Source organism: Oratosquilla oratoria, chromosome 11 (assembly GCF_046742065.1).
Source record: "Oratosquilla oratoria isolate Oo_2021 chromosome 11, ASM4674206v1, whole genome shotgun sequence".
Classification (NCBI taxonomy): Eukaryota; Metazoa; Arthropoda; class Malacostraca; order Stomatopoda; family Squillidae; genus Oratosquilla; species Oratosquilla oratoria.
Genome location: NC_134787.1, coordinates 45,942,676 through 45,962,675, shown reverse-complemented (window position 1 = coordinate 45,962,675; position 20,000 = coordinate 45,942,676). Strand labels below are relative to the sequence as shown.

The following is a 20,000-nucleotide window of genomic DNA, read 5'->3' as shown; positions in this document are numbered from 1 at the left end:
GCCTAACTAATGACCTTAGAGGAACTGGAACATAACGTCAAAATCGGGGGCATTGTCCTGAGTGCTGACACCTTAACATGCTGGATAAGCTTGAGTGTCTCATAAGAAAAGAACATAAGAAATAAAGGAGACTGCAAAATACCATAAGGCCTACACTAGGCAGCTCCGTATCCATCACCACCTGTCATCCCCATCCATAAAGTTGTCTAATCGTTTTTTAAAACAACTGATAGTTTCAGCGCTTACTACATGGTTACTAAGTTTATTCCATTCATCGACCACCCTATTAGTAAACCAATTCTTGCCTATTTCCTTCTTAAATCTAAATTTTTCCAGTTTATACCCATTACTGTGGTCTCAATGACCACAAGAGCTATATCAATAAAGATGAAAATCTATACAGGGTCACCCATTTCTAACAAGTCTTGTGCAAACGATGTGACTAAGATCATCGCGCACATACAGTCGTAGGATCCACTATTTGTTGGCACGTCTCAGGTGGCGAACAATGAAATCCTCGTAGATATATGAAGGAGACCAGGCAAAAGATAAAGCGTGATAGAGAATTTTGCATGAGTGACGTGGCAGAGGTTGATGAAGCCATGCAAATTGTATAATCTTTCGGGAGAGGTCTTTGATCAGCAACAGAGTCGAAATGACGGATAGGTAGGTTACTGATATACATTTAGTACGCTGCTGCTCACCTTGAAGGAGCGGTAGACGGTAGAGAAAGGCTTCTCATGAAGGTACAACTCGAGAATGAAGAGACGATCTTCCCTCAAGTTAAGGTTGAGCAGTTCCTTGATGGTGTACGATCGCGGAGTCATGTCCCTCACCGAAGCTGGGTTTGGGATAATCACAGTTAATTACAATTAGATCCAGTGGCAAATTATGTTGACAGGAAGCTTCATTCCAGTCTATGAAATGAAGTAGGACGTATTCAAGAATAGAATAAAACAAAGAAATAAAAACACAGACAAAAAAGTAAATAAACAAACGGAATAAAAAAATTGTGGAATATATTGAAGTGTATTCCTTAGGTGTTTATCCAAATGAATCTTCAAACTTCGAACCGTACTTCATTTCATCGACTTTGCAGATTTATCCCATTGGATAAACGACGCTATTGTTGAGATTATTTTTGCCTAATACATATTTAAATCTACATACCGACAATTTGAAGAAATTGTTGAGGATAATCAGCTTCAAAATGGTTACATAATTCATAGTTTTTGTTTCGACTTATTAAAAAAATGCTAATCCGAAGGACGGCTTCCAGCCTGAAGGTAATTAAGAGCCTGTTCCAGAGCAAAATATTTTCCTCACGACTGCAATATCGCAAATAAACTTTCTTCAGTCCGAACAAAACATTAAACACACATTTTAACACATGGGAGCGTGATGTCCGGGCGGGTTCGGGCGACGACGTGTACGAGAGGGATGTCAGATGCGTCGATACCTCAGGAGTCGGCGTGCGTGATGTCAATACAAGTTTAAATCCTCATAACAAAAAAATCTATTCACAAAGCCGAGGTGGGGGGGGGGGCAATCTTAAATGATTAGAAAAAGAAAAAATGAAATGAAATAATGTCTTTCCTATGATAATAATCTCTGCAGGATAAGTTCTAGCTAACTTCAAAATATGGGAAGTCATTTTAGTGAAAGGGTTGAGTAAGTGTGGGAAGAATCTTCACTCGTTTTCGAAGAGTTCGTGTTTGTAGCCACTTTCAAAGGAGAGCCTTGTGTAGATGTTTGGTAACTAGGGAATCTGTATGAACTACGATGATTAGTCCATCTGATTTTAAACACAAGTATGCAGCGAGTCGGTTATCCGAGCAAACCAAGGAGCCAGCGTCGATGAAGAAGCGATAACATTAATGGATGGCGTTTTGAGTCATCTATGAAATGTCGAGGAAAAATGTGTAGTAACTCACCGGTGGTGACGGTGGCATTTGCAGCCTCGAAGCAGATGGCCAAGTCAGAGGAGAAGTCATCGTGGAGGGCTCGCATGGCTAAGTTTCCTCCCCAGCTGGAACTCTGCAACAAGTCAGATATATCTCACGAATATGAAATTCCTTGACAATAATGCATTAATGAATGAATATTTATAGTTAATACAGCTCTTGGGTGTAGAGACACATTTTAAATATTGTCCCTGTTTCTAAAGGTAGATGCATAAATGAAGGGAAACATACTGTTATATACACATACTGTACATAATCCATACACGCACACACACGTATATATATATATATATGTATATATATATATATATATATATATATATATATATACATATACATATATATATATGTATGAATACATATATATATATATGCATATATATATACACAAACACACACACACACTCACACACACACACACATATATATATATATATATATATATATACATATATATATATATATATGGATATATATATATATCTGTATATATATATATATATATATATATATATATATATATGTGTGTGTGTTTGTGTGTGCGTGTGTACGTGTGTATATGTATATGTATACATGTATACATATACTCGGGATGGTTTATTTGATTGATTATATATATATATATATACATATATATATATATATATATATATATAATACATACATATATATATATATATATATATATATATATATATATATATATAAGTAGTATTGAAATCGACAGCATTCGGACAGTTGTTAATCTTATTTGTATTTCCAAGGTTTCTAATAAGGATCCGATCTTTAGGGGGTGAGCGAAAATAAGTTAACCAAAAGCATCCATTTTAATCAACGTTTCGTCTACATAGAGACATCTTCAGGGAAAATCTGGAAAATACAAAAAATACACACATACAGGTATGAACACAAAAATTAAAGCATATACAATGATTAAACATAACTGGGGAACAGTACTTATAAAGGAGATGAAATGTTCCTCGAGTGCATTCGAGCACGATTATTTAGTGGAAGGGATCTGATGCTTAGACATTGGCCTAACGGTCATCTGGAGGTGTGGGGATGGGGGAGCGAGTGTGAGAGTTGTGGAGGTAAAGTTGAAGGGGATAGAGGGACTGGGTGAGAGGAGGGTTAGTTCATTTGACGCGATGGTATTGAATGGACGGGAGGAGGGGGTGGAGGAGTTGGTGGGTCTAGTGCACGAGAGAGAATTTTGTCTTTAAATAAGATATTGTTTGAAACCATGTTTGACTGAATATTGATAATAGGATTCTTTTCTCTTGTGTACATAGCTTCTAAAATTTTAAGTTTGCGTAGGTCTTTACTGCTAGCAATAGTTTTTGTGCTCTTAACTAATCACTCCCGGTTGGCAATTTAGCGATGGCAATTATGCATGTGTTGTTGCATGCAAAATTACCATCACTAAGTAATTGTACATGCATATTCATATATATATATATATATATATATATATATATGTATAAACATATATATATATATGTATAAACATATATATATATGTATATACATATATATATATATATATATATATATATATATGTGTGTGTGTGTGTGTGTGTGTGTGTGTGTGTGTGTGTGTGTGTGTATTCACCTTGGTCTTTGGATCACGTGTTGGACTCGTGATCGACAGCTATTTCCCTCCTGGAAGAGAGCTCAGAGCTCGTATGACCGATCTATTGGTAATGCTATGACCTTTCAACACACACACCCAACTCCCCACCCACGAGAGTCAGAGTAACGACCCGAAGCACAGCGATACCGAAATAATTTCGGCCCTGGGCAGGATTCGAACTGAGTACTGCGAGCACTATCGTACTTCCCAGTCCATTGCTCTACTAACTGTGCCACCGAGTCGCGTGTGTGTATGTGTGTGTGTGTGTGTGTGTGTGTGTGTGTGTGTGTGTGTGTGTGTGTGTGTGTGTGTGTGTGTGTGTGTGTGTGTGTGTGTGTGTGTGTGTGTGTGAGTCTTTTGGCTGTGAAAGCTAAAATTGCACATAAACCAAAAAACGACCTTTAAGTAAAATACACCTCACTAGATTTCTTATTCATTCAATCTGACATGACTTACAAATCAACACTTTTTTATTACTATTTCAAAAGGTTCCCCCAATACATTAAATATGGTCAATCACAATATGTTCCCAGCAATTTCGGTTGCCACGTGAGAAAATTTTTGCGTCGAAGACTGGCTGATTTTGGCCCGCGAACTTAAAAGGGTTGATCACCCTGATTTAGTTTCTTTGCTGAGTAATTGTACATGCATATATGTGCGCATATACAATCTCCAAATGTTATACAAGAAGTATTATACTACGTACATTTCGGACGTGCATGTTCCCCACATGCTGGAAATGTTTGGCGATGTCTCTGAGGTAAGCAAACCCAGGATTTTTGGCCGCATTTTCCTTCATCACTTCGATGAGCCGCGTCAGGGAGACGTTGGCTCCGAAGATGAGACTTCCGCCACTGCTGTAGACTCGATAGAGATCCGGAATACGAGTCGTGTTGATCCACACTTTATAGGGGCCATCATCGTAGATCCCTGGCGTGGGAGAAACGAGGCCAAAGAAATTAGGTGAAACTGCCTGCACCTCACTATATGTAGGATGAATTGGTAGCGACTCGAAGTTCAGACACGTTGTTGCATCAATCATTTCTCTTTTTTTTTTTTTTTTTGGGGGGGGGCAGCAGGGATTGTTTGGCAAACGCACTGACTGCTAGGGCAGTGGTCGGCAACCCTTATAGCTAGAAAAGCCATTTTTTAAAGTTTGTTAAAAAAAATTGTGCTGTCAGAGTCACAATACAAAAAAAAATCTCATATAAACCGAAATCTATAGGACTTCAATAATATGAGGGTGAGAACCCTGCTCTAAAACAACTCTTATTAATTATACTTATACTGTTCAACTTTCTTATACTCCCGAAACGATGATAAATAAAGTATATATGTATCATTTTGCCTGGAATGTTTTACAAATTTACAGTATATGAGGTTTTCGTCTTTGATCGAGTAATTATTTTATAAGAAGCTTCTGGAGCCACACAAATGGCCTGAAAGAGCCGCAGGTTGCCGATCACTATGCTAGAGTGTGAAGTAATGATGACGTCAAATCGCGCGACGCGCTGCCGAACAAAAGGAAATTAGGGGCCTGTGTCCAAGGTTTGTGTCGCTACCAAAGACACATTATAATGTACAGTAGTGTATAGAAGAATCAAAGTTATGATCCGTATTACAGATTTAGCTGCCTGTTCCAGGACTGCCCATGGAATGTAGTGTATAGAAGAATCAAAGTTAAGATCCGTATTACAGATTTAGCTGCCTGTTCCAGGACTGCCCATGGAATAGGCGAAAACAAGATCGCCGTCAAAAATGGAACGGTGGCGTATAGAACAAAAGCAGTCCAATATTTTGTACCACTAACCTTCGGGCAGGTTAGGTTAGGTTAGGTTACGATACGTTACGTTAGATACATTTTCTACACAACCCATTCATCGTGCCATTTTGGTAGTGCATGTATATTACATGGAAGGAGAAAAGAGAATAGGCAGCGCCACAACAACTATCGTGGCATTTCATTGATAAGTGTGCAGGGCATGATGCTTGCCCACCTGTTGCCAACATGGATTCGTTCACAACCACAACAGTTTCAGAGGCCTGAGCAGTCTGATTCTCGCAATTAATGTTCTTGTGGAGTGCGGGACATGAGTTTCATTAAGAGATTCTCGCAGCCTATGTTGATCTCAAGAAGAAGTTTAACTCAATACATTGTGGGGTGCAGATACGTGGGATTCATGCAAGGATTATTGAATTCATGTCTGGATTATACCCTGGGACAGAAACTGCTATAAAGTATGAAGGAGGCGCGTCCAACTTCTTTCCTGTGCAGGATTGAGACAAGGGTGCATTCTCACCCCCAGCACTTTCCAATACCTGCATGGATATTAGAACATAAGAACATAAGAAAAACGGCGACTGTAAGAGAAAATAAGGCCTACATTAGGCAGTTCCATGTCCATTACCACCTATCATCCCCATTTATAAAGTTATCTAACCTTTTCTCAAAACAACAGATAGTTGCAACGCTCATTACATGGTCACTACTGTAAGTCCATTTGTTAACCACTCTACTGGTAAACTAGTACTTGCCTATTTCCTTGTTAAATCTAAACTTGTCTAATTTAAATCCATTACTGTGAGTCCTGCCCCTTTGTCTTTATATGATGACCTTGTCAGTATCATTCTTGTCAAAGCCCTTGGTTCACTTGAACACCTCTATTAAATCACCCCTCACTCTAAGTCTTTCTTGAGAGTGTAAATTAAGGCGCCTAAGCCTATCCTCGTAAGGAAAATTTCTGAGCCCATGAATCATACTTTGTTAGTTCTATTCCTGGTACTAATGCACAGTTTCCTGAATTAATACAAAAGATTGTTCCGTATGACCCAGTCTATGCCTGTTACCAGCATAATTCGTGAATGTTAACTCCGGCTATAACATCAACTCGTAGCTGAGGCGCGTCGACGGAACCTACCAAGAGTTGTTCAGAGAGTGAAGGCTGGTTGCATTGGAGCTTGCTCGAATAAGCTGTGGAGACGGAAGATTTTTGTGCAAGTGATTGGACGTGCCTCCCGGTCTATCTCCCAATTAATGGCTATGATGCGCTCTATGCCACTATCTACTTTTCCAATACGGCCAGGTTTTGCCTCCTACACCGGTTTCTAAGTTTTAAAGAAAAGTCATTCGCACTTACCATTGCCCGTGTTGCCAGCTACGAAGCGATAGGACGTGGTCTGGGGAATGTGCCCCATCAGTGTGTACAGTTCCTAGAAGTATAATGCAACACAAAAACAACATGTAGGATCAGTAATACTAACACAGAAAACGGAGATATACAAGAATTTAAGAACATATGAATGGAGGAGACAGCAAGAGACCATAAGGCCTGCACTAGGCAGTTCCATGTCTTTTACCACCTATCATCCCCATCCAGAATCCTTCTTTTAAAACAACCAATAGCTTCGGTGCTCACTACATGGTTACTAAGTTTATTTCACTCGTTATCCACTCTATTGGTAAACCAACTATTGCCTATTTCCTTCTTGAATTTAAATTTGACCAATTTAGATCCATTATTACAAGTCCTGTGCTGTTGTCTTAATAATATGACCTTGTCTGCTTCACCCTTGTTAAAGCCCTTGACCACTTGAATACCTCTATTAGATCACCCCCCAATTCTACATCTTTCCAGAGAGCGTAAGGTAAAATTCTAAGCCCAATTATCATTTTGGTCATTCTCGTCTGTACTGATTCTAGTGAATTAAATCCATTCTATAGGAAGGAGAACGAAACTACTGCATTAGCAAGAATGGGTCGAACTATCGCCAGATAGGCTTTGATAATTACATTTCCACTTTTGTTTGTAATCGTCCTAGCAACGAATCCCAATGCACAGTTAGCCCTATCGTTAGTACTAATGCACTTTCCCTGGATTTAAGGTCGGGCTCACTAACATTCCCAAGTCTTTTTCACATTCTGTTTTATCTAAAATGGTGTTATCTAAGCTATAACCTGTTTTCTGGGTTGTGTAAACCTATATTTAATACACTGCACTTTGAGATATTGAAGTCCATTTGTCATTTCACTGACCATGCAAACAAGAAGACAAGTGTTCATATATAAAATACTGCCTGATAGAGGTATTTTGTATAGATCCTTGACGCATGAAATGAAAACAGTCAGCAACATAATACAGATATGAAAAATGCTACTTACATGGAAACAAGTTTGTACTGGAAATACATACATTACATACATACATACATACATACATACATACATACATATATATATATATATATATATATATATATATATATATATATATATGTGTGTGTGTGTGTGTGTGTGTGTGTGTGTGTGTGTGTGTGTGTGTGTGTGTGTGTGTGTGTGTATGTGTGTGTGTGTGTGTGTGTGTGTGTGTGTGTGTGTGTGTGTGTGTGTGTGTGTGTGTGTGTGTGTGTGTGTGTGTGTGTGTGTGTGTGTGTGTGTGTGTGAGTGAGTGTGTATTTACCTAGTTGTATATACCTAGTTGTATTTTACGGGAAGGGGAGCTATGCTCGCGGGATCCCGTCTTCATATCTCGTTTTATCTAGACTGTTTTTAAATTCGTGTATCGTTTTTACACACACCACATTCTCATCTAACTTGTTCCAAACGTCTATTATTCTGTGGGGAAAGCTGTTCTTTTTCAGGTCTCTTCTATAATTGTCTTTCTTGATTTTCTTTCCGTGTCCTCTTGTATCTCTACTATCCCATCTTATTAGATCCTGTCTATCAATAGTTTCTATGTCTTTTATGATTCTATAAATAGTTATCATGTCTCCTCTCTCTCTTCTTTGCTCTAATGTCTGTAACTCAAGTTTTGCTAGTCTCTCTTCATATGATGGTTCTGAGAGTGTTGGTGTCAATATCGTAATTGCTCTTTGTATTCTTTTAAGTTTTGTTATACATTTTTTGTACTTGGTGACCACGTCGTCGCTGCATACTCCAATCTTGGTCTTATCAAAGTGACCAGTATTTTCTTCACCATTTCTTCGTCCGCAAAGAAGCTCATATAACTTTCAATTACTTTATCCATATCATTAGTATATATATATATATAGTAAACATTATTGGGGCCAGAACTGTTCCTTGTGGAACTCCATTTATTACTTCATCCCAATTAGAGTGTTTGTCTCTTATCACCGCTCTCATTTTTCTTTCATGCAAGAAGTCTTCCATCCACTTCAGTAGTTTGTCCTGTATTCCTCCTGCAGTTTCTAATTTCTTTAGCAATTCCTTATGTGGCACCTTATCAAAAGCTTTTTTCAGGTCTAGAAATGCACAATCAGCCCATCCATCTCTTGAATAGAAACACATTAAGTTTGTGACGCATGATCGTCCTTGTCTAAGTCCAAATTACCTTGGATTTAGTACTTTTTTTTTCCAAATGCTTTACCCATCTGATTTTGATTATTCGTACTTGTAAGAGAGACCGGTCTATAGTTATTAGGGTCTTCCTTGTTTTCCCCTTTATATATTGGTACTATATTTGCTTTTTTCCAATCATCGGGAATTTTTCCTTCTTTCAATGAACTGTTTATTAGACTATGTATTTTGTTTGTTAGTTCATTCCTGCATTCTCTCAAAATCCAGTTTGCCATTTCATCTGGTCCATGCGATTTTCTAACATCGAGATTACTCAAGTGATTCATTATTTCATTCCTTGTTACTTCTATCTCTTTCATAGGGGGGACTTTCTCCTCCCACTCGATATCTTTGGGTTGTATGTTTTCCCTCGTAAACACAAATTTAAAATGTTTGTTCATAATTTCTGTCATTTCTATTTCCTCTGTGTATTCAACTCTTCCTTGTCGTAGTTTCTCTAATTCTTGTTTGTTTTTCAGTTTGTTGTTTACAAATCTGTAAAATAGTTTTGGTTGATCTTTACATTTTTCTATGACATCTTTTTCGTATTTTCTCTTTTCTACTCTGCACACTTGTACATATTCATTTCTATAACTAGTATATATTTTCTATTTTTCAGGTCTTTTGTCTTTTTTCCATTTTCCAGGTCTTTTGACTATTTTCCATTTTATCCAAGCTTTATCCCCTTTGTCTTTTAACTCCCTACATCTTCTGTTGTACCAACACTTTACATATCCTTTTTCTTGTTCTCGTCTTGGAACATACTTTTCCACTCCTTCTTTATAAATTTTTGTCAAAATATTCCATTTCTCTTCTACTGTTGTTTCCTCCTTGTGTATCCTTTCCCAGTCTGCTTTTTGAAAGAATTATCTTATTTTATCAAAATTTGTTTTTCCATACATCAATCTTCCCTTTCTATATTGTTCGTTTTTTTCCATGTATTTTTCCTCATTTAGTTCCAGTTCAACCAATATGTGGTCACTTTTATTTATTGGTGTCTTATATTCAATCTTGTCCACTATTTCGGGTTCTGATGTGATTATTAGGTCCAGTCTCGATGGTTCTTCCTCATTTCTATACCTAGTATTCTCTTGTATCCATTGCGTCATTGTATGTTCTATAATCATATCAAGTAGTACATTTCCCCATAGGTCGTCTCCACCCTTCACTGTCATCTCTTCCCAGCAGATTTCTTTACAATTAAAGTCACCCATTATAACTATTCTTCCTCCATCTTCCATTATCTTATTTAATGTTATCCTTGTGTCTTCTAACATATTTTTGTGTTCTCTCTCTTCCCACGAAGCCGTTTTAGGAGGCACATAATTTACTACAATCATCCTGCTCTTCCCATCCCTGTCCTCCACTTCCATCATAATCATCTTTACTCTATTCTTTCCATATGTGACATTTCTCACATTTATATCCTTCTTAGTTAGGAACATAGCTGTACCCCCTTGTTTTACCTCTCTGTTTCTAATCCAATAATTATATGCACCATGTCCTACACTTTTGGGTGGTAGTGGACCTTTCAGTTTTGTCTCTACAATTCCCATTATGTCCGGTTCTTTTTCCTTCAGGTAATCATTCAGTTCGTTTAAGCCTGTTATCAAACCATCTATATTTGTGTAAGACACTTTTAATTTTCTGCTACTTCCATCGTGTTTTCTGTTTCCCTTCTGTTTTTCTCTGCTATGAACCATTTCCTCACTTTCATATCCACTACTCTCCAATAGAATTTCTCATTTTCTGACTCTGTTCTTTTCTCGTTTTTTTTTTCCCCTTAGCTTCTGGTCTTTTCATTTTTTTCTCCTCTATTTCCTCTTTATTCATTTCTCTTTTTATCCATACCTGTTTATATTGCTCACTATCTGCTAGTTTCCCTGTTTTTGCTAAGATATTCTCTGCTGTCGTTTGTGACTTGAATTTAACCTTACTCTGGTCTGGTCTTATCTGTATTGTATTTCCCTAGTCTACATATTTCAGTTTCTTTCGCTGTTTCTTGTCCATCCTCTTGAACTACTTCTAATATCTTGTTTACCTTTTCCTTCTGCTCTTTTACTCATGTAGTCCTATTTGGATTATGCTTCTCTTCCATCCCTAATATAATTATACATTTCTTTTTATCCGCTAAGTCTCTTACTATATTCTCCTTATTTCTCATCACGTTAATAACTGTGTCCTTAGATTGTTCTTTCATCTGTTGTGTCACTATATGTCTAAATACAATTTTGTTGTTCTCTTGGACTTTTCTCCAACCCTGTGCTTCTTTTCCTGTGGACTCTTTATTCTATTTATTATTCTTCTATAATTCCTCATTCTCATCTTTTACTTATTCTAACTGCCTTTTTAATTCTTCTGTTTCTTTAGTTAGGTTTTGATTTTCCTTTTTTAGTTCTTCCAGTTGATCAACTCATTGGGTAACTAGTGTTAATTGGTTAAACCTAACCTCCCATGCTTCGTTCATTTTTTTTAGTTTCTCCTCTAGATTTACTAGTCGGGGGAGGTTGTCATCTCCTCCCTCATTAAATCCATAAAAGCAGTTATCTTCTCTTTCCATTGAGCTGCTATTATCTATATTTCTGCTTTTGACACCTCTGCTCCCCTGTTCTACCTCGTCTGTGTGTTCTGCACACCTTTTGTTGACACCCCTTCTAACGTCCGGGGCCCGTTCGTCCCCTTCCTCATTTCCTTCCATTTTCCTCAGTAATCCCTCTCTTTCTCCTTTTTCTTCACCTTCCCACTACACCACGAGCTTTCCCCTTCCCTACTAATACAAAAAAGGTACTCCCTCATTGTTGAGATCGACGAAATTTGAAGTTTTCCTGGAGTTCCAAACTTCGCTGTCACTTCGACCAACGTGTGTGTGTGTGTGTGTGTGTGTGTGTGTGTGTGTGTGTGTGTGTGTGTGTGTGTGTGTGTGTGTGTGTGTGTGTGTGTGTGTGTGTGTGTGTGTGTGTGTGTGTGTGTGTGTGTGTGTGTGTGTGTGTGTGTGTGTGTGTGTGTGTGTGTGTGTGTGTGTGTTTGTGTGTGTGTGTGTGTGTGTGTGTCTGTGTGTGTGTGTCTGTGTGTGTGTGTATTCACACACACACATACACATATGTATATATACTGTATATGTATATATATATATATATATATATATATATACATATATATATATATATATATATATATACATACATACATATATATATATATATATACATACATATATATATACATATATTTATGTATATACATATATATATATATATCATTGGCAATATCAACACAATAAATAGAAATACTCAACCGTTGACATGAACTAAAACTTCCTGCATACAGGTCCTAGAAATATGACATAAAAAAGATCTGCAGCACCAGCAACATCAACACACAAAATATACAAATGTTAATATAAACAATTACTTTCTGTTTAGAAGTGGGTTTGTTCGAACAGTTCCTAGATATGCAAACAATAAGAATATTAGCTTCAGGATCATATTACAAAAAAGAACGTAGGATTGCAATTCTAATGCCAAGAATGACTACCTGCATTGAAGTGGGTTGATACCACTGAACGCCGTTCACGTCCGTTACTGAGCTGGTGAAGGTGGAAGGTGATGATGGTAGCTCTGCTTTAGCCTTGCCATCTTTAGTTTTACTCCTACAACAGATGCTCTGGAAGTATTGAAAATGAACGAATAAAGAGGGCTTCACACCAGAGAGAAAAAAAAATGGTATCACTTAAGGAGCAGGTTAAGGTAAATGTTTGTTGTGTATGAGTAAATTCACGTGTGATGGTAACATTGCAAGTGTATTTTAAGGAGAATGTTTTGTTTAACATTTTTTAACCATTTCTCCTAGATAACATAGCTAATTGTTGCTGGTAAATATCATTTAAAGGATTTTATACTAATTCGTTTCTTTTTCGGTCTTACAAGGATGCATTCTGTGAATAAGACATCTTCGTAGTGATTTTCCGAATAGATTAAATATTTTTGTAATGTACAGCAATATTTAAAATTTCTCTGATAATTAATAGACGGCACATTATTCCTGCATCTTAGCTGTTTTGCAAATTGATAATATGTTTTGTATTGAAATGTTGATAAAAATGGACATTGTTCTTCAATATCACCCTTTACTATATAAGGATACTGCAGGACCGCTAAGCTTTGGGAACCGGCCGTAGAGTGTATGACAAAACTGAAAATAAATTGCTGACTGTACCTTCGAAGAAGCTGATGACGAAGGCGAGGAGTCACAACTACCTTTGGTCTTACCGCTGCATTCGCCATTGCCCTTTGCACAGCATTTGGATTTATGTGCTTCCTGTGGATCAGGAGTAAGAAATATCTATGATATTTATCATGTGCGTTGTCTCATTAGCTACTGTGTATATAGCCGTTGCCTTGAGTTTCACTGTCTGGAAATCCGTAGTGCCACAATAGACAGTAATGGTCCCCGGAATCCTCACTTAGGGAGAAACTTTGAAATGTCTGATTTATCAGTTTGGGTGTTTTCTATGGCACCATCTAGCAGAGAGACAAGACCAGCCGCTGGTTGGTAGCTTCACTAATGTGAAAAAGTTAAAAGGAAGATTACTAAAAATTTTAGTTCCCTGCCCACTGCCATGGTCAAAGACAATGCAGGAAGACATATCACATCCACAGTGGGGCCCACCACTCCATTTCTCTTCATGCGGAAATGGAGGAAACGAGAAGAAATCCCTTCGAGCCGCGTCAATTTGCATTCCATTTACAACCCTTCTTCACTCACACCCATCTCTTACCCTCTCTCTTTCCTGCTCAACAGACATTCCCTTGTACTCAAAGCCCCCTCCACTCCATCCATCCATCTCATTTTTGGTCTGCTCTCAAGTTCACTCCATTGCTAAGTCTCCCAACGTCATCTTCCCGTGCACGTATTGTGTGTCCATCCTGTGGACGAGTGGTAACGTCCTTGGTATAATACAACCCTGTAGGAATAGCTGATGACATCAGATTTGAAAATATTTTCAAACTAATTACTAAAACAACGAGAATTAATGGCTTCATGTAGTCAGGACATAGATTTAACCTAGAGGTAAGTTGAAGTATCTTTGCCAACCGCGTTGTAGTAACGGAATAGACTTCCAGACAATGTACAGTATTTACCGCTTTCTCAACATTAATGCAAGTTCATCCCCGATGCACCGCTCTTACAGAAAATGTCGTCTGCTAAGTCTCTACATTCTTCTCCAACTTTTCATGTCTCCCACGCATATTTCCGCTTGTTTAACACCATGACCACATATTTTCATGGCTTTACTAATCCCATTCACCCAATTTTTTTTTCCTGTTACTTGCTCTCATTAGCAGCATCACCGAAACAATATCTACCCTGTCATGTTACAGAAACAGTGACCGCCATGAAGATTACCCTTGACGTACGAACATGTTAGAATTTGTGCAGACAGGTATGGGACGACAAAGTAAGGGAAACACGGGACTCTGGAAGTACCTTTTATTTGGTGAATAACGCTATTCGACCGGCTTTGACTCATGTCTTCCAGAGTACCTTGTTTTCCTTCTCTTGTCTTCCCGTACGAGTATGTCCCACTCTGGTGAGCCTCACCTCAATATCAAGGGGCGTCACGCTCTTGAAGGCGTCAAGGATGGGTCGGTATCCTGTGCAGCGACACAAGTTACCATCCATGTTGTGTTCGACATCCTCAGCTGTCCATGAGGGTTTGCTCTGCGTTATACTGAAGGGGATTATGAATGATACAATGTGACAAGGCGATAGTCGCAGAAGTCGCGAGTCGTGTGTGTGTGTGTGTGTGTGTGTGTGTGTGTGTGTTTATTCACTCTGGTCATTGGATCACGTGATGGACTCGTGAATTACAGCTATTTCCCTCCCGGAAGAGAGCTCAAGAGCTCGTATGACCGATCTATGGGTAATGCTGTGACCTTACACGCACACACGCACCCAACTCCCCGCCCACGAGAGTTGGAGTAACGACTCGAAACGTAGCGATACTGAAGTTATTTCAGCCCTGGGTAGGATTCGAACTCGGACCGCCGCAGTGACAGTCGGAGACTCTACCAACCGCGCCACCAAGTCGTGTGTGTGTGTGTGTGTGTGTGTGTGTGTGTGTGTGTGTGTGTGTGTGTGTGTGTGTGTGTGTGTGTGTGTGTGTGTGTGTGTGTGTGTCTGTCTGTGTGTGTGTGTGTGTGTGTGTGTGTGTGTGTGTGTGTGTGTGTGTGTGTGTGTGTGTGTGTGTGTGTGTGTGTGTGTGTGTGTGTGTCTGTGTGTGTGTGTGTGTGTGTGTGTGTGTGTGTGTGTGTGTGTGTGTGTGTGTGTGTGTGTGTGTGTGTGTGTGTGTGTGTGTGCGTGCGCGCGCGCCTCTAAATGATCTAAGGAAAGAGCGTTGATAAAGTGACTTAATATCCTGGGTTAAGTTGATGGTTCACTGAAGTTAGGATCCAGTTATGTTAGGCTATACTGATAGTAGTAAAAGCATAAATAATTATTTCTACTTACCCATACATAGCCATAACCATTCCTGGCGAACAGAAACCACACTGAGTGCCCGAGTTCTTGACAAGGTGCTCCTGGATTGGGTGGAGACCATCGCGAGTGTTGCCTAGTCCCTCCACCGTGGTCACGGCCCATCCTTGGCACCCATGCAACTCTGTTTGGCACTGCAGAAAGTTTACGTTAAAAGTGGCCTTGAGGTGAAATCATTGAGTTTATAACATAAAAAAGTTACTGGTAATAAGGTTTCTTGCATAATTACTACACAAATTTGCGACTTGCCAGGCCCGTCTAGTGCCTTTTATAGACAAGACTTACGCATGCCTGCAAAGTGTACACAATACCTCCCTACTCCAAATACACTCTATTTTTACTGTGTGACAGAAGAGTAGACACAATCGGTACCTTGAGTATCCCCTAATGCTCCCTCAAATAGGTGGAGACACTATCTACATAACAGTGTGACTGGATGCAACTCCAAATATTATCAGTCACGGATCAAATCACGTGTATCCAGAGTTCAGAGACTTCCGCTGAATAAAAAGGAAAAAGAAAACCACCAAAAATGTAGATGAGCTCTTTGAATCAATAACCATTCAACCCCGTTATGGGTCACAAACCAACTTGATCTGCTTGTGCAGTATCACTGCAAGGCCTGGGGATAGGTATCCTGGAGGCTGAATGATGTCCCAGTATTGTGGTTGCACTGAGGTGCACTGAGACTAGCAACATGCTTCTTTGGTCCTCTATTCATGCCAGGACGGGTGGCCTTCAAGTCACTTATGTAACCTATCTTGCTGTACGGTTGTGAGATATGGACATTGGATGCTGACTTGAAGATGCGTCTCATTGTCTTTGGTACCAAATGCCTTCGGAGAATTATAAGATATCGCCGGAATGACTTTGTGTCAAACCAAAGACTGTCCTGTGAGACGGAACTCAGTCTAGGACTGTTGATGTTATAATTCGTGAACATCAACTGCAGCTGTATGCTCATGTGGTGCATTTCCCTGATGTTCCCACTCACAAGGTTATCTCCACAAGAGACAACCCTAGGTGGAAGGGATGAAGAGGTCGCCCACAGAACTCATGGCTTGGACAAGTCGATCAAGCCTATTGAAAGTTGTTTGGAGACGGAAGGGAGAGTAGCTGCATGGGAGTTTACTAGGAAAGAACGTGGGACTGCCAATGGCGTATGAGTGGAACAACACTGCCCCTGGCGTATGCTCCCAATTGATGTTGGTGATAGGCCATATTGGTAAGTCATCTCAGATTTCACAGTTGTAGAATCACTTCACTATAGTTTAAATATGCCAACTGTATTCTTAAATTTCCAAGCAATTTCTCAGTATTACCTGTGTAAAAGTGTCTGTAATACACAATAAGATATATCATGTATTGGTGATAAAGCAACCGTTCTTGCTCAGACTGTGGTATATATATGTTATTAGGCATCTGAATACGAAATAAACATTTTGAAGAAAAAAAAAGTGTAGCTTTTCCTGGGGGCAAGGTGTTTTTCTTTTTACAAAATCAGCAGACTACTACATATTGTTATTCTATATCTGACTGTATTTTTACAAGGTGGAGGTTATTTCAAGATTTACGGTACTCGTATCTCTGACTGCTCACCAGGTCTACGAAATGGATAAATTGTTTGCTTCACCATTGTAACCTGATCGGGATCAGAGCCCAAAACCTTGATGACTCAGTCACCACTTAATCACCACTTAATCAGCTTACTGTTTTCAGCTACGTCTCCGTGAACGTGTGATAACTTGTCAAAACTTCGACGCTGATTACAGAGGGCAAGGAACCTTTTTAAACTGATACTTCAATAGATAAATTGATAATCATCATTGATATATATTTATAATTAAAAATATCGGACATGTACAAGCCTAGACACCTTGTTGGGTCTGTATTCAAACGTACATGTGCTATGACGGACATAAGAACCTGACTGATTCGTGACGTTTTAAAATTGTGCATATACATAATGGTTGTTTTTGCAACAATGAATCATGGTTCAGGTTCGGATATTTGCAATATTATATACATGTGCACACACAAATTGTATCCAATCATGTTATCATATATACAGTAGATAGAATGACTAGAATTGTGTAATTTTGTGTAATTGTGTATTTTTTAAATTTGTGTAATTGTGCAATTTCTAGCAACTTGTAAAATTCCCTTGTCAGCAACTCAGGCGAACACAGGCTGCTAAGCTGAAGCTACATTAATATGTTTTATTGTTATAGGAACTTTTAATAATACTATATTATCCTGAAGTAATTTAACCACTTTGACTTCTTCCCAAAATACTAGTTACAAAATAACATACACGAACGATCACAACCTCATACTTCACACAACTTCGAGGAGAGAAATTGCGAACTTTAGTTCACGCACTTACTGCATTGACTGAGTAAGCTTTGTTGTCTCCCGTGTGTGGGTCAGCGACTTCGACGACGACGGCGCATGAGCCGCAGCCGCCCTCCCTGCAGCTGATTTGCAAGCCTGTCAAGCCTTGCGAGCGGAGATACGTTGCCAGAGAGGTGCCCACCGGATGTTCGGGGCCCACTGGAAGAAGAAAAAGAAAACAATGATATACTTACGTCACTCGTCCGACACAAATGCTCTGGGCAGCAACACTTTTCAAACTGTCAGGTACCCAAAAACTAAACCTTTTTTTCGGTTGTGTCCTCACATGTGAAACTTTGTGACCCCTTTGAGATCCACAGACCTCAGTTTGAGAGACATATTTCGCGATATGAGATACAATGTTAAGAAGTGTTTGAGCCGACAGGATATGTTTCGGTTCATGACGAGGTCGGGTCTTCCAGAGATGAAAGATCAAAGAAAAAGAGGCGATATGATTACAGCATTCAGGTCGCTAAAAGGTTTAGACTACATTGATTGTTGGCATATCTTGATAAGTGATAAGAGGGCTTTAAGAGATCATGAGAACAAATTAAGAAAGAATACAGGTTTAAAAGACGTGAAGTAGTTTTCCATACAGATGTATAAATACCTGGAATAGCTTCGAGTGAGATCCCAAGTTAGAACAATACATGAATTCAAATCTTATTATAATAATTGCAAAATAAGGATATAATCCAATCTAAAACCATAAATAAGCTTGAATCTAGGTACGATAAATGTGAGAATAACAGACGGGACCTTACGAGCGTTGCTTCTTTCCTGTGTCCTACAATTAAGTAAACACGGTTAGGTAAATACGCGCGCACACAAATCTAGTTTAATTATTTGTAGTCTTTTGAGCAGATTTGATGAAAATATCTGAAGAATGTAGAACATCATGAAAAATGGGCCCTTTATACACTGGAATCTTAAACCCGCGGGAAGATGGACACCACAAAACCTTACCCAGGGAGCCCCAAATTTACCCTTCATTCTGCCCTGGTCTTTATTATATAACAGTGACAAGAAGTACAACTTAAACGTTTATACTTGATAACACTTACCTTTATAGGTTTCGCCATTGACGGTGAATGTGACCGTATCTTTCTCCTTCATCCTGAAGTTGTCCTGTGATGAACGAAGTCGAGTTAAAATAGAATTATGAGGATCCGCCCACGATCTTTATCTTATATTACATATTCGTAGTTCTGTTAGTTATGGGATTATCAAGATAGCCTGTGGTACATTGTGCATTGATTAATACCTAGTACATTGATTAATACCATTCCTTTCCACGACACAATGCAAGGTAGAAATAAAATCTAAATTGTCATTTCATCTTATATTGCCTCAAACCATCGCCTTGTTGAACGTATGTCAGAGGTAAACATTGTCCTGGTGGCGGCCTGGATGACATAGCAACTACTCTCATACACAAAGAGACTATGAAACACTCCCAAACACCAGAAAATTCCTGAGACCCGGTTAGGACCTGGATTCCGAATACCGAAATCCAGATTTAAAGTAACAGAGTAAGGTATATAAAAATGGTAAGAGGCTGTGATACATGGAGAGAAATGGGGAATAAAGAAAACGTAGAAAAAGGGGTTGGATGGAAAAGAAATAAACATGCTCAAGTTAAAGTACGAAGCTACAAACAAAAAAGATCAGAAATAAAAAAAAAAATGATAATGACAAGAGAGTTTTCAAAGAAAATACAGGAAAGAAGATTGATATGGAATGGTCATGTCATGAAAAAGGACAAAAATTATGGTAAGGGGAGGAAAGATGGAGGAAGATTGGAAGAGAGAGAAGACCAAGAAGATGAATGAATAGTACAAGGGATGACTAAATAGAAGAGTTTAGCGGAAAGCAAATAGAATTATCGTTCAAATCTTCCAACGTCCACTGACAGGACTGGGATTCTTGTGGACTTTATGCTCATGATGTAGTTTCTTTCAGCATTGAATTCCAGAATATATATATATATATATATATATATATATATATATATATATATATATATATATATATATATATATATTATATATATATATTATATATATATATATATATTATATATATATATATATATTATATATATATACATATATATATA

The 20,000-nt window shown here is 38.5% G+C and overlaps 1 protein-coding gene across 1 annotated transcript in view; it reads right to left on the bottom strand.

Moving 5' to 3' along the window:
* LOC143029787 (uncharacterized) overlaps nt 1-19,083 on the bottom strand; it is a 46,989-nt gene extending 27,906 nt beyond the window's left edge. Inside the window, exons 1-10 of the mRNA XM_076192774.1 lie at nt 18,946-19,083; nt 17,874-18,040; nt 15,461-15,621; nt 14,552-14,681; nt 13,166-13,267; nt 12,485-12,613; nt 6,735-6,807; nt 4,304-4,527; nt 1,935-2,037; nt 705-841 (exon numbers count right to left, since the gene is read on the bottom strand). Coding sequence (XP_076048889.1) covers nt 705-841; nt 1,935-2,037; nt 4,304-4,527; nt 6,735-6,807; nt 12,485-12,613; nt 13,166-13,267; nt 14,552-14,681; nt 15,461-15,621; nt 17,874-18,040; nt 18,946-18,997 — 1,278 coding nt within the window. The 5' untranslated portion in view covers nt 18,998-19,083. The remainder of the gene's footprint in view (nt 1-704; nt 842-1,934; nt 2,038-4,303; nt 4,528-6,734; nt 6,808-12,484; nt 12,614-13,165; nt 13,268-14,551; nt 14,682-15,460; nt 15,622-17,873; nt 18,041-18,945) is intronic.
* Between the last annotated feature and the right edge of the window lie 917 nt (nt 19,084-20,000).